General features: G+C 42.2%; 1 protein-coding gene across 2 annotated transcripts in view; it reads right to left on the bottom strand.

Annotated features, from left to right (window-relative positions):
- Positions 1-14,377, bottom strand: part of kif21b (kinesin family member 21B) — a 53,041-nt gene that overhangs the window by 20,251 nt on the left and 18,413 nt on the right. Inside the window, exons 2-26 of one of the 2 annotated variants that reach the window (XM_026347359.1) lie at positions 13,889-14,111; positions 13,619-13,801; positions 12,509-12,658; positions 11,212-11,346; positions 10,699-10,881; positions 10,348-10,463; positions 9,854-10,049; positions 8,624-8,813; positions 8,331-8,394; positions 8,016-8,246; positions 7,066-7,198; positions 6,853-6,988; positions 6,390-6,578; positions 6,111-6,310; positions 5,901-6,008; positions 4,695-5,011; positions 4,411-4,594; positions 3,963-4,166; positions 3,435-3,536; positions 2,932-3,097; positions 2,516-2,576; positions 2,318-2,366; positions 1,433-1,677; positions 481-549; positions 181-291 (exon numbers count right to left, since the gene is read on the bottom strand). In XM_026347359.1, coding sequence (XP_026203144.1) covers positions 181-291; positions 481-549; positions 1,433-1,677; positions 2,318-2,366; positions 2,516-2,576; positions 2,932-3,097; positions 3,435-3,536; positions 3,963-4,166; positions 4,411-4,594; positions 4,695-5,011; positions 5,901-6,008; positions 6,111-6,310; positions 6,390-6,578; positions 6,853-6,988; positions 7,066-7,198; positions 8,016-8,246; positions 8,331-8,394; positions 8,624-8,813; positions 9,854-10,049; positions 10,348-10,463; positions 10,699-10,881; positions 11,212-11,346; positions 12,509-12,658; positions 13,619-13,801; positions 13,889-14,111 — 3,945 coding nt within the window. The remainder of the gene's footprint in view (positions 1-180; positions 292-480; positions 550-1,432; positions 1,678-2,317; positions 2,367-2,515; positions 2,577-2,931; positions 3,098-3,434; positions 3,537-3,962; positions 4,167-4,410; positions 4,595-4,694; positions 5,012-5,900; positions 6,009-6,110; positions 6,311-6,389; positions 6,579-6,852; positions 6,989-7,065; positions 7,199-8,015; positions 8,247-8,330; positions 8,395-8,623; positions 8,814-9,853; positions 10,050-10,347; positions 10,464-10,698; positions 10,882-11,211; positions 11,347-12,508; positions 12,659-13,618; positions 13,802-13,888; positions 14,112-14,377) is intronic. The other variant, XM_026347360.1, reaches the window with a different exon arrangement.

The raw sequence follows: 14,377 nt of genomic DNA, 5'->3' as shown, positions 1-14,377 counted from the left end.
TATTCTTTCCCATGTGGAGACAAATTGCTTTAGACACAACCCAGGCTCAAACTCATCTAAGCATCTACCGTAATCTTCGTGTAATTAGTCTTACTATTAACACAGAGTAAACACTGCAGTGATCACAGGTAAATTAGCCTTTGGTGTATATTGTAGATCCCTCTACAGGTATGTACTCACTTGTCCAGAGCAGAACCCTGTGTTTGGTTGCTAGTAAGTCTTGAGAAGACGTTGCGATCATTCCTGGTCCTCAGAGGAGGGGAGGACGGAGGAGTATAGCCATCAGTAGGCCTGACGCAGGTAGAAGGGTGAGGGAGGTTAGAGATGTGGAGGGACATAAAAAATAAACAGAGACAGAGAAAGAGTTAGAAAACACTGCAAGCAAATTGGACAGTTTAAAAAATCCAATTGCACAGTCAAATGATACAGATACAGATCAGTTTGCCTGCAAAATAGCTGGAATGTGAGGTTTACAAGTACCTGTATGCACGGTCGTAAGACTTCCTCCTTGTTATAGGGGAAGTTTCATAACCTCGAGACTGCCTGGGACTGACACACACACAAACACACACAAGGAAACTAAGCAGACTTTCATGGGAGTGCACTGGTGATAAGCAGAGAAGGATGATACACATCTACATGAACTGCTGGAAATCTATAATCAACAAGGATTTATGCAATTTGACAGCAATTCAAGCAGACAAAAGAAACTGGCAGACTCATTTCTTTAAATATCAAATCACACACAAACAGGCTTCCAATCATCACAATCATCAAGGGCAAAAGCAAATTGCATTGACTTCTTCTTTTCCCACCCTGAAGCAGATTCATAACCTATAAGGTTATAAGGCCTCGGGCAGGTTTCGAAAATATGCAGCATAAAACAGAATTAAAGTATTTTAAACCAACTTTGTCTCTGTCATCAGGAAATGAAAAATACATTTCTAAAAAGATCTCTGTGAAGTTACTTATGGTTATGGTTTGTTTGTTTATTTCAGTTACAAAAATTAACCTTACAGTAGTATTTTCCAGTTTTTCCAACCCATGTCACCATCCAGGGATTCTGTTAGTCTTGTTCAGCAGAGTAAATATTTACCAACATGTGGATTCAGGAAGATATTCTCTTCTTAAAGAACACTAGGCCACCCTGCTGATTTGTACAGTAGCTGAACTAATTTGACAAAACATAAATTCAACAGAAACTCTTGTCAACAGGGCCGTGGAGATACATCACACAAAAATATTATGAACCACTGCAGAGAGTGCAGTAATTATTACTTGAGAGATGCTGTCATAATTCCACGCTGTTAAAATATAAGCATCAAGCTTCATACGCGTTATTCCCCCTTCTCTGTAACACCTAACTCTGTTCTAATCCTAATCCGAGTGGTCACTATGGTTTGTCAGGAACGTTAAAATCTTCATAACTCACAAGGTGTGTCCCCTGACTGGGAGACTAATAGTGCGCGATGCTCGGTCCCTGTGGTAGGTGTCTCGTAGAGCCAGGCTGAGACTCAAATTTCCTGTCACCAGACTCAGGCCATCCTCTTGGATGTCGGTCAACGAAGCCAGAGACTTTGTAATGTGCTGCTGCTTGCTGCCTGATGAGGGGTCCAGGATGGGACCCAAATACTCTGCCGACACCGCCTTCATCTGAGCCGACAGACGAGGCTCCATCTGGGTGAAAAATGTGCACCATTTGAGTTACAGAGGATGAAATGAGTAAGAAGGAGGACAGTGGGATATGAGAAACTGGGACATAAAATAAAGATAAAGACTGAATTTAATTAGGGCACAAGAGGAAATTAAGATACAGCCTGAAAACATCATCCAGCAGGGAAAAAGGGCAAAGAGAATAAGAAATCAGTAAAACAAATAAGTTAGAAAAGAGAGGGTTGTCATTTTGGGGTCACAGAAAGATTGTGGAGAGAAAAAAAAAGCACTGAAACACATAGTAAATAATAGCAAACAGAGCATTACCAGCAGGAAAAGAGGGATTGATTTTTCAGGGCTTTCAGAGTTGCATAGTTGTTTGGTTTGCTTTTACTGCCATCTTGTGGTTACAAACAAGAACAGCAGCTACTGAGACGAACGGTGGCATGTACTGTTAAATTGAGAGGAAAAACCAGGGCAGGCATCCAAACACAGGCACGACAACAAAAATATTGTCCCAGGGAATCACATATGGTCTGATGCACCTGAAGTTTTAAGACTAACAGGAAGAATTTAAAGCCACAGTAGGGTCTCTCTAAACCTGCAACATCTCTAACAGAGCTAAGTGGAAACTATGCACTTTAACAATACAAAGATGCTGTACCTTTATCTTGAAGTCATCTTGGCTGTTGGATTCTTTCATTTGAGATACACTGCAAAAGAGAGAAAAGGAGTCAGGGTAACGTGCCTGTCAGAAGGTAAGGGCTAAAACCAATCCAGCAATACAAAAGTGCAGTAAATGATTTTAAAGAGGAGGTGGATTAAATCTTTGAGAATGCTGCTATGAAGGCTGCAGTCTCACCTGCTGTCAGATGCTTGGCTGAACTCAGAGGGCTCCTCGTCGGTACTGGCGTAGCCATTTTCTGGAAGCACACAAAACACATCACTTATGAGCCCAATGCAAACCAGAAACAGCCGCTTTGTGTGTTTGTATGCACCATTGAACATGTCAAATGCCAACTTCCACAGAGGTCAGCAACCTGTTTTTCATGTGAGTAACTATTGCAGCGTTTCAGGTTTCTGATGATACAATACAGCATCAAACACTAACAACCAATACTAAATAAATAGGGTCTGAAAACCCTTACTTTGCATGTTTCATGGTGCTAAGAACTGTATTTTCACAAATTTAAAGAAAAGGGGGTAAAAAAAACAAAGAAGGACGAGAGGAAAGAGAAGATACCCTATGGCGTAAAGATACGTAAAAACGCCGCTCACCCTGCTGTACATTGTGGATGAGAGCCTGGAGTTCAGGGATGTACTCTGCCTTTTCTCGCAAGGCATCGAGGATCATGTGATTGTGGGACGAGCCGATCACGTCTGTCTGTCTCAGCTGTCCCTCAAGCAGTCTGATCTGAGCCTCCTTCTGGGCCACCTGCAAGCTCTATTCATGCATAGTGACCAAATTAGATAAAAATTAACACTTTACACATAAACACACAGAACAACTAACACTAGTTATGCAGCACACAATAGGAAATGAGACAACCTTGCAATACATAGATATATCACTAGATGTCACCACAGCCATTTACTCAATCAGGTTTAGGACAAATTAATACTATGACTAAAGTTTTGACAGTTGCACAATACGACAACACTAAAACATAATTTTCAGTTAACAGCCAAACTACTTAGAATAATGGCACTAAACTATATTTAGTACGGTTTTATTATTATTATTATATTAGGTCAGTGTATGTATTTTATGGCGAACTCACTTTGTCTATGGAAGCCTTCAGGAAGTGGTCCAGCAGGTGGCGTGCTTCAGCCAGAGAGCAGGAGCTAATCACCACTGAGGTGTCCACTGAGTCCAGTTCATCCTTGAAGAGAACAAAACCCCAGATATTAGAAGAGGCCTTCTGTCATACTGTGTATATGTGTGTGTGTGTGTGTGTGTGTGTGTGTGTGTGTGTGTGTGTGTGTGTGTGTGTGTGTGTGTGTGTGTGTGTGTGTGTGTGTGTGTGTGTGTGTGTGTGTCTTTCTAAGATAGTGTAGACAAATTTCAGATTAATTCCACTGTTGTGAAGACATTGTGGACAGTCCTCAAAACATCAAATATCAATCTGAAGGTTGAGACTTGAGATTTTAGGGTTAATATGGTTAAAGTCAGGTTAGTTGGTTAGTTAAGAGTTGAAGTTAGACATTTAGTTGTGATAGTTTATTTTAGGACTAAGGGGCTAGAAAGCGTCCATTATGTCAGTGAGTGCCTCACACGTAGGCAAACATGTCCGTGCGAGTGTTTGTACCTTGGTCTCCTCTATCTGTACAATCGTGGCCTGGCAGTCAGACAGGCTGTCGTTGATGTAGTCTATGTTGGCGTTCAGAACCTCAATCTCCTCATTGATTTCCTGAAGGAGGCGGTCCTCTGCCTCAGGCCCCTCTCCCTCTGCCATCAGTACCTCTCTCTTATGCGAAAGTGCTTCCTGCTGCACTGTCAGTTCCTCTCGTTTCTGACTCGACCAAAACAAATGCACAAACAGCAAAATAAAAAGTTACCAGTTGTCTCTGTCATTTCAGTTGTCAGCTATTAGACGGAGCTAAAACTGTTCATCTTTTCTGTTGAATTCCTTGAAAAACTAAATGATTCATCTCAAACGGTTTTAATATATTTAATACATGTTCTCATTCAAAGACCTAATTTTACTCAAGCACCACATGTAATCCTAGATATTTAAATAGTTGAGCCATTCCTACCTTGATAAGCCGATCCATATCAGCTTCCATGTTAGCTATGGTCATCCTCTGCATGACAATGTCCAAAATGCGACGCTCGAGGGTTTGCCACTTCTGACGTGCTGACTTGGAAACGTTAGTAGCTCTTCCTGCTGCTGCAGTGCTGCCCAGACCTGCTGGCTTACGCTGCAGCTTCTTCCTGGTGCTGGAAAGACAGTTGATGAGAGACACGAAGGGGAAGGCATCAGTCAACACTGTGTGTGTCACGGTGTCGTTAAAACACATCCCATTCCAAGCCAGCTTACCCAATGACCCTGGTTCCATCCATGCTCCCCTCGCTCTCTGCCAGGTATCCGAACACACTGTTCTTGTTGTTCCACTGCTTCACCAGCCCGCTCACAGTCCTCCCAGTCTCAGGCTCAGAGTTGCTTGCCGTGGTGCTGGCTGATAACTCAGCTCCAGAGTCTGTAAGTGATGGAGGCTGGTTCCAGCGAGCCACACGTCCAGCCACGCGGTCAGACATAGGTTTGGTTAGGCGCCGGAGGGCCGTAACCTCCTGGGTCTTCCTGCGTAGCACCAGCTCTTGCTGACGCTTCTGGGACTCCAGCGCTCGAATCTGGTACTAATGGGGAGGATGGAGAAAAACACACAGTTCTTTACATATTATTACTGATTATACTTAATGTTTATTTTTATTGATGTTCAAATATTAATTAGATTCCTGACTTGTGAACGGGGCTTACAAGGTGTTAATTATGTAAGGATTGTAAGGCTTAAGATGAAACCCTAAATAAAAGGATTATGAACGAAGCCCAAAAATGACAGTGTTAATATTTTCATGCTCATTAATAACCACTCTACAAAAATGCATAAAGACTGAGACTGAAACAAATATATTACATACATACAAAAAAATATACTGTACCACAAACCTGTCTGCTTTATGTACATTAGCAGTCAAAAGTGTAGGCACACAAAAAAAATGATCATGTTTTTAAAGGAAAAGCTGATTTTAAAACATGTAATTGATCAGAATACAGTGTAGACATTGGTAAAACTGTAAATGGCTATTGTAGCTGGAAATAAAAGGAATGTTTATATAAAAGCAGAGAGGCCTATAATCAGCAAACATTACTGTGCTGTCTTCCAGTAGCACATTGTGTTTGCAAATGCAAGCTTATGAATTTAAAAGGACAAACTTATTATTAGAAAATCATTTTGCAATGATGGTAACACAGCTGAAAACATGCATCGTATCATGAAATACACTGTACGTTCTATGTGTCTACACAGACAGATAAATGAAGTTTCAAAATGTTAGGCTAGCAAACAGATGGAGACCTGGCAGAACTCACAAACATCAGTCATTCCTTAAATACAGCAGTGACATGGGATTTTTGAGCACGATGATTATGTTTCATAATAAATATGAAGTTGGTTTTCAGTGAAACTGAGAGGTGTAATAAATGCTATTTGTGAAACTGCTGACACAAACAGAGAAGCAGCCTGACCTCCTGTCGTCGCTGTTCCTTCTTGAGCTGGGCGATCTCGCGGTTCCTCTTCGCCTCCACCATTCTCCTCCTCTGCTGCTCCTCCTTCATTTGCTTCATCAGCGCCACCTGGAAACAGCAGCAAGGTCAGACTTCCCAAACCGCCGCTGCCACTCCTGCTCACAACGTCACTTTCATCCACACTCCGACTCCCTCTTCTCCTCCGCTTACCTTTGCTTTCTTCATCTCGTTGACCTCGGCCTGGAGTTTCTTCAGCTCCCGTTCATATCTCCCCTGGTTCTTGAGGAGGCGTGCATGCTCCTTCTGTGCCGCTTGTAGCTTCAGCAAGTCGCGGTTCATCTCCTTAAGACGCTTCTCATACTCCTGCTTGATCCGGTTGGCCTTTTCTTCCGTGTAGTTCTCCATGGACACTGCGACCACACATTCATGTTAATTGCCTACTTTACCTTTCTGTACTTTTTACCCACTGACCAAGCTGTGTCAACTCACTGAGGTTCTGCAGCACACGGTCTCTCTCCAGCTGAGTGTCTCTGATCTTGTTCTGTAGCAGGATGAGCTTCTCCTCATACTGCAGCTTCAGCATCATCAGCCTCCGCTGGCTGTTCTCCAGCTCATCTATTAACTTCTGTTTGATCTCAATCTCACAGGTAAGTTCTGCCAGGTCCGCTTGGAAGTTGGCTGCAGGTTGGGGTCAAAAATAGGTAGTGGATAACTGTCAAAAACTGTATGTCACATCGGGTCTAAATAAATGTGACTGTAATTATAAAGTTTCCTTAAATCTGCCAAAACAATCCATCTCACTCTACACCTTAAAATTATTTCTATATATATATCTTTTTGTTAACCAAATTTAAAAGTCTGACAGATGTAGATGAGGCCGGACAAGTAGAAAACAAGGCGTACAAGAGAAAGAGGTGTGGTCATTTAGTAGAAGCAGCTGTCAGAAACGCACCTTTCTCATCCGAGTCCGAGTCCGAGTCCACCAGGCTCTCATCGCTGTCAAACTCATCTTCTTCCCTGCCCTCCTCCTCGTCCTCTCCCTCATCTTCCTCACAACCACTCTCCTCCTGCAGCGGAGACATGATGTCCTACACAAAAAAACAAGGACATTAGACTTTAACTCTCAACTGCTTAGGACTGCTGACTTGCAGCCCATATACCTCACCTCTGTGTAATTCTCGTCTGAATCGATCTCTCCGTTCTGCCCGTTCTGCCCGTTTTCCCCATTCTGCCCATTCTGTCCGTTCTCGTGAGTGTGCAGCTTCACTCGTTTCTTCAGGCCTTTCTCCAGCTCTGGACTGCAGAGGATGAAAAGCATGTTGAATTAGCCAGACTAGATTTGCTAGCGGACAAAAATGCACAAAAGCCTCAAATGTGTTAGAACGGCAGAGCACAAAAAGCATTGAACACTACTGTACCTATAACTATTCCAACCTTTGATAAGCTAAGATCTGGGGAGTGTTTCTAAATGATGTGCTCATGGCAAATATCAGCCCTCTAAAGTCATTAGAAAAGTCTTCTTCAGCTCATCTACTCTCATCTTGCCCTGTTAGCTTTTTACGTTTTATTACCAACTTAATTCTTCCCGTTGCTCCCTCTTTTAAAACCCATCCTGCTCTTTATCCATCCTATCTCTAAATTACTATCTACCTCCATCTCTAACCCATTAGACCTCAATTAGCCTGTTAGGCTGTGTACTCTTCTCTCTCATGACCCACTGGCCGACTGAATTAGACCTTTTTGCGTCCATGCCAGAGTTACTACTCAGCACTGGCTGCATCCCAATTCTATTTAGAAGCCGGCCGCCTCAAAGCCCTAATCAACTTTGTGATGTTCTTAGGCCAACAGAGAAGCAATGATGAGGAAAAAAAGAAATAAGTGCACTCATCATATTCTCTTGCTTTTAAATCATGCACAGTTGACAAGAGATTTAAACATACGAGAGCAGCTAGAATACTGTGTGTATCTCCTGATTCACTTTATACTTTATACAAATATGTTTATATAAGTATATATATATATATATATATATATATATATATATATATATATATATATATATATATATATATATATATATATATATATATATATATATATATATATTGCATGTACCTCATCCTCCTCTGCCTCCTCTCCTTCTTCTTCAGCCTCTCTATATCCAGCTTAGCTCGACGTAACACATCAGTCATCTCGGCCTCCATGGACATGGGAGCAGGTGAGGATCCAGGAGGGTGGCCGGGAGCGGGGCTTAGACTGGCAGAAGGGAACAGGGGACGAGAGGAAAGCCGGGCCAGCTGCCGTCGCAACGACTCGTTCATGGACTCGCTCTCGAGAAGTTTGGTTCTGAGGATGGAGGGGCGGACAAAAGAGATTTGTTTCATGTTTTCTCCCTGCTTGGTTTTGTGAAGCTACAAAATGAGGTTGTACCTCAGTTCTTCAACCTCTCGGATGTAGTTCTGGATCAGAGTCCCAATCTCCTCATTGCCCTCACCTAGAAGAGAAAAGTATAAGAAAGCCCAGGTCATCTTAGAGCAATAATGATGCAACAGTGGAATTAACACATATTATACATTAAACTGAATTTTAAGCTACAACATGCAAGTTTTGAGAATTAAAAAAACAGACATACTGTCGCATTAAAGACACATTTATAATTGTTAACTCAGGAGAAACATGTGACGTTTGGACAGTCGATGTAATTACACATTTCCATCACTTACTTGACTTGGCCAGCAGGGTGCTGACCTCATTGGCCAGCAGATGTGTAACACGGGTGTTGAGGTGGTCAATGGTCTCCTGCATGGCTTTTACTCTGAGACGCAGTGTGTCATTCTCTCTCTGCAGCATGGCGTTCTCCTGATACAGGTCGCTGTAGCCCTCAGAACCATCCTCACATGCCACACGCTTCCCCTGCACAGATACGCAAATAGATAGCAGGAATGGTTAACTAGCCCAGAGCTAGAACAGCAAAAACATGTAGGGAAAATGACATTTTTGGGGTTAAAAGTCAAACATGAAAGACAAATATACACATAAATATCCACTCTTACTTATACTGAATGTAGCAGTCCAACCAGACAAAAGGCTATTGTTGAAACTGAGTCTCTCTCAAGTGACTATTGTTGTATTCTGAATGATCAACAATGAAAAAATCCTGTTGTGCAAGCCTCCAAACAGAAAGTCACTATATAATCCACTGGCAACTCACAGACATCATTGCCTCCACCAATCCACCCCTCTATTCCTGCTAGACTCCAGTCACATCGCATCCTTTATTACCACATCGAGGTCAGCCACCAGTCCCTTGTTACAGTCACGCATTCACTTCTCTCTAGTGACTGTGGTAGGCCCCTTAATCACACAATGGACTGACAATCCACCTAAACGACTGCTTGTTTCTTGCAGTCCTGAAGGTCAATGCCGTTTTTTTTTGTGTGTGTGTGTGTGTGTGTGTGTGTGTGTAAATGCAAAACCTCTAATCCCAAGTTCATCCTGCTGAAGGATGCATTAAACTTACAATTATCTTATATGATTCATCTGATTGGTGCTCCATCAATTACTATTCCTGCAGCATAAGGCATAAAAGGATGTGTGTATCCCAGTAATGATCTTTAATTTGATATAGTAGTAACCTGCTGCTGCTGCGTGGCCTCTGCTTTTGCTTCACAACGATCTTCTCTTACTCAAATCAGTGTTGTCTTTTTTTCTCCCTCTGCTCATTTATTACCACTTTCATCCATCTTGTCACCCCTTTCAGCCCTCTCTTACAGCCTCATTGCATTAGTTACAGTGACAGCCATATGTTAGCTCTCCTCTTTGATCTTCTTCAATCTGTCACGTCTTCACCTACCCCCTTTCATTTATCCCCTCTCATCTTTATCTCTTCCTTGTCTTTCTTTCTTTTTTTTTTTTTTTATCTTTTTGCATCCATCCATCCCTGCATTTCTCACCGCCTTGTACTCCATCAGCTCCATCTGAAGCCGAGCTATCTCAGCACGCATGGCACTGATCTGCTGGCTGGTTTTGTCTTGGTTCACCACCACCTTGTTCTTGATGTTTCGGGCGCGGTTGGCGTACTTCAGTGTGTTCAGAGTCTCCATGAAGTCTCGATCGGATGGGCTGACGCAGGCGATCATCACTGTGCGACTGGAGAGGAAGAAAAGATGGAGGTTGTAGGTAACTGTTAATACAATAATATTAATATATTATTTATTTAGTCTATACAATCTATAAACAAAAACCCAAACCCAAAATGACCTGTTCAGATGTTTTGTTTTATCCGACCAAAATAGCAGCCAATTCATTTTCTGTCAATCAACTTAATGACTGATCAACTAATAGTTACAGCTCTATGCACCAACGTCTTAATAAGACCTCATATGTCATCTTTCCACTGTTATAAAAAGGTTTTCTGTTTGTACAGTATGTTTGTGTCTGTGTTTACCTGTTTCCTCCAAGTGAATCTTGCAGCAGTCGCGTGAGTTTAGAGTCTCTGTAGGGGACGTGCCCTCCCTTCTTGGCCTGATCACCTAAAGCACTGATCACATTTCCCAGTGCCAGCTACAACACACACACACACACACACACACACACGTTCAGAAAATAAACACAAACTAGTATCATTAACAAATTAAAGCAGAAGAGAGGTGTAAACGTGTGTTTACAGTAAACTCACTATAATTATGGGAGACTATACTAAGAAATGATGCATGATTTTTCATTTCTTAGTTTGCATGTTTAGCACAATACCACCCACAAACAGACACATGCATGAGTCTATTTCTATCTGTCTCACCAGTCCACAGTTAATAGAGATTCCCTCGCGGGCTCTGTCTCCTGTAGCTCCTGTGCGTTTGAGTCTTTCAGAACCGGCCAGATCCACAAAGTGAAACTTGGCCATCAGCGTCTCATACTCCGGCTGGGCAATCGGAGTGGACTCCACGCCATTCACCTCGCCATTCTCCCCTCCTCCATTCTGCTGGCAGGGGTGGAAAAAGCTATTATTGGAGATAGTGGTCTAGGAGGCAGTTCATGCGTTTCAGTGTATTTTTCTGTGATGATGTGTTTCGTCCTAAATTACTTCTCTTTCATTTCTAGTTTTCTTTTCCTTTTTTTTTTTTGTTTCATCATACCCAGCCTTTGTATTTATTTCTTTATATATATATATATATATATATATATATATATATATATATATATATATATATATGTTTTTCACATCCTGGAAGATTGTTTTGATAAAAAAAAAAATTAAAAAAAAGCTGTAACAATGCCCCTCTCACCCCTCCATCCTGTGTGCTTGTCTCACCATTTGCGGCTGTTGGCAGACTCTCATCTGACACAGGTGGATGGTGAAGATGGCGTGAGAGCGGGAGCTTTGGGCATTCATCTGGGTGCTGGCCGTGGTGCGGGACAGAGCGCCAAGCTTCAGACACTGTAGCAGCTGGAGCACACACACAATATTGATGACATATGGTTAAGGCTGAAGACTGTAGAAAATGTGCACAATCAGTAACAACAACAAAAGATAACTGCAGATATTGAGCTACTTCTCTTTATCAGTGGCCGAGATCATTTTTCCCCGTGTCAGCTAATTTCAAGAAGGTACAAAAACATTTGGTTGACTTCCAACTGTCGTCTTTCTTTGAGCTTTTCTGCATCTCTGCACAAATATCAGACAACTGCGAGATTTCCCTCTTGTTTTTATCCTCTTTACTCTCCCAGTGTCTCACCATTATTTCTATCTCCTCCCTCACACTGTTTTGACATTTTCCCTCCTCTCTCCCTCAGGAGTGCCCATCTGTCTCCACTTGTCTCTCAGCTGTCTGAATTTTCTGGAAATTTTATGCACAAATGACCTGACCTGACTTTTTCTGTTCTCCTTTCTTTCTCCTTCAGTTTAACAACTTACTCAAAACTTTCTACCAAACTTCACTTCACCACCTTTTTTTAACAGAAACCATATAATAGTATTCAGTAAGTGTTTTTTTCCCAGCCAGTATTTACTGTAACCCTACACCTTAATCACCACCTGTCTCCTCTATTAACGTCTTTGTCACTGGCTCGTCACATCTCTACTGCCCTTTTGACCCCGTCACAGGCCCCTTTCTGTCAGACTGTCACTGTTAATCTTCTTCCCCCTCTTGACAACCGTTACTCAGTTTGATACGTAAGTGCATAGAAGCTGCACTTTCCAAAAAGCAGAAGTGCACATATATCATGTCAAGACAACAGGTTCCTGTGTTTAACTGGTCTGACCTAGATGCAGCACAGTAAAGCGAAATTTCAAACAAGTCATCAGAATTTAAATCCAATGTGACATTTAAAACAAAACTAAAACTACTGTAGCTCTGTCAAAGGTTGTAATCCACAAATAATAAAAGGTAGAACTACGTCCGCAGATGTCATACGGAGTCCAATCCAAAGTATGATTTGACACAAAAGATGCTATGTTCTATGTTTAATTGTGTTTAGGATCTTTGGTCTCACATTCATCTTTTGACCTTAATACCAAATGTCTTCAGGGCACATTTGCAATTCCAATATCTTTGGAGGGGACTGTATGGTACAAACATCAGCACACGCACCAACACACATGCACCCACCTCTTCCTCAGAGTGTACCAGCCGGGATGTGACTCCAGTGGTGTAGATGCTGCCACTGGAATCCTCGTGGATTTTAATATTGGACTTCCTGCTGCGACTTTCTGGATCTCTGGCTCCATCGAACAAATCCAAGACCTCTTCATTGTACAACTACGGTAAAGAAAAGCCACACATGCATATTCATCAGCGTTCAGTTAAGCCAACCAGATACTAAGGTAATACCTTCATCTTTAACAATCCAGTCCAACGGTATATCATCATCATAAATCATCATAATTTTAATATGATTCCTGTTTTCCACTCCCCTCATGTGTGTTAAACGCAGCTTTGCAGCCTGACAGGTCAATTAATGACCTCTTCAAAACCATTGAGGGCAAAGGGCCACAAAGGTCAGCAGCAACTTCAGCTGTTCCCACCTACTGCCAGACACACACATCCATCTGTTTGCCATTAACAGAGATAACATTTTGACCCGAGAACCTACCAAACGCATTTATGACAGAAAACAGGACAGACAGAAAAAGCACATTTAAAAAAAAGAAATAAAAGAAAAAAAAATAAATAAAGATGAATATTATGTTATCAGAACTGTTATAACAGAATGACTATTCAATTAATAAGATCACACACACACACATAAACACAACTGTCCCTCAAGACAAACAAAACATGTGCATGACAGAAACTTCAGGAGGAAATCATTATGTCATATAATCTCATTGCTCCCACACAAGCATTCCTGCCTCCCTCTCCTCCCTCCCTTGCTCACTCTTATCCATCTTCTACCCCACCGTGATGAGGAATAATGTCAGAGGTAATGGTGAACATTAATCAGGCCCAACAAAGCACAGACAGGCATTCCTGCCCATCTGTCACCAGGCTGTCACTTCCTGTTTATAGAAGAGGGGACCGATTCCCTTGTGCCCCTGTTTTGTCCCATCTGGTTGGAGTTAATAGGGACCAATATCCATCCCAGCACGCACACATACACACAAACACAGTGTCAGAGTGTCAATAATTCACTATTTAAATAGGAGGTCATGCAAGGTCATGTGGTTGTGTATGTCTTGGACATTCATTCTCTACATCCTACATGTTTCTGTCACCCACCTCTAAGAACTGGGCGCTGACTTTAAACTCGGGAGGATGGGCGCCAGTCTCCTGAGCACGAACCCTCCTGTTTTGGATCCCTTCAAACAGCTGATGAACAGCTCGTGGGATGATGCCCTGCTCCTGTTGACTCAGAGTCACATTGAAGCCCGTCCCCATGGTGTACGTCTTCCCCGATCCCGTCTGAAACAGATCAATCAAGAGCACTTTAATAAAAGAAATACTGAATACACTCGATGTGAAGTTAAAATCCAAGGCTTGCTATCATACCTGACCATAAGCGAACACAGTGGCGTTATAGCCCTCGAAGCAGCCCTCGATGAGCTTGTACACACAGGTCTGGTAGATGTTGTGCTGCTCTGAGTCGACGTCAAACACAAAGTCGTAGGTGAAGGCTTTGTCCTTTCCCAGGAGGACTTGTGGTTCTCCAGGTGTGACCAGCGTGCACACATGGCAGCCCTCTATCTTCTCCTTGGCCATCTGAGGACGAATCCTGGGAGGAGACAGAACGAAACACTGAGTGAATAAGACTGGTTAGCATAACAATCTGATCCATGTTCTAGATGTGACTTAAACAAGAGACGCTGAAACCAAAGCTTATTAAGAAAGATTTAGAACATTTTTTCTTTTGCTTGTGTTTGCGGTATTTTCAGCATTTGCTGCAAATCCTTTGTTGTCTTTTGTGTATGTGAAGTCAGAGAACATGCAGAAATAGGTGATGTGGCACAGAATGAACAGCTCTCAGAAAACCTGTGCATT

This window comes from Anabas testudineus, chromosome 5, assembly GCF_900324465.2.
Source record: "Anabas testudineus chromosome 5, fAnaTes1.2, whole genome shotgun sequence".
NCBI classification, from domain to species: domain Eukaryota; kingdom Metazoa; phylum Chordata; class Actinopteri; order Anabantiformes; family Anabantidae; genus Anabas; species Anabas testudineus.
Note: the sequence above shows the minus strand (reverse complement) of the source record. Positions and strands in the feature narration are given on the sequence as shown.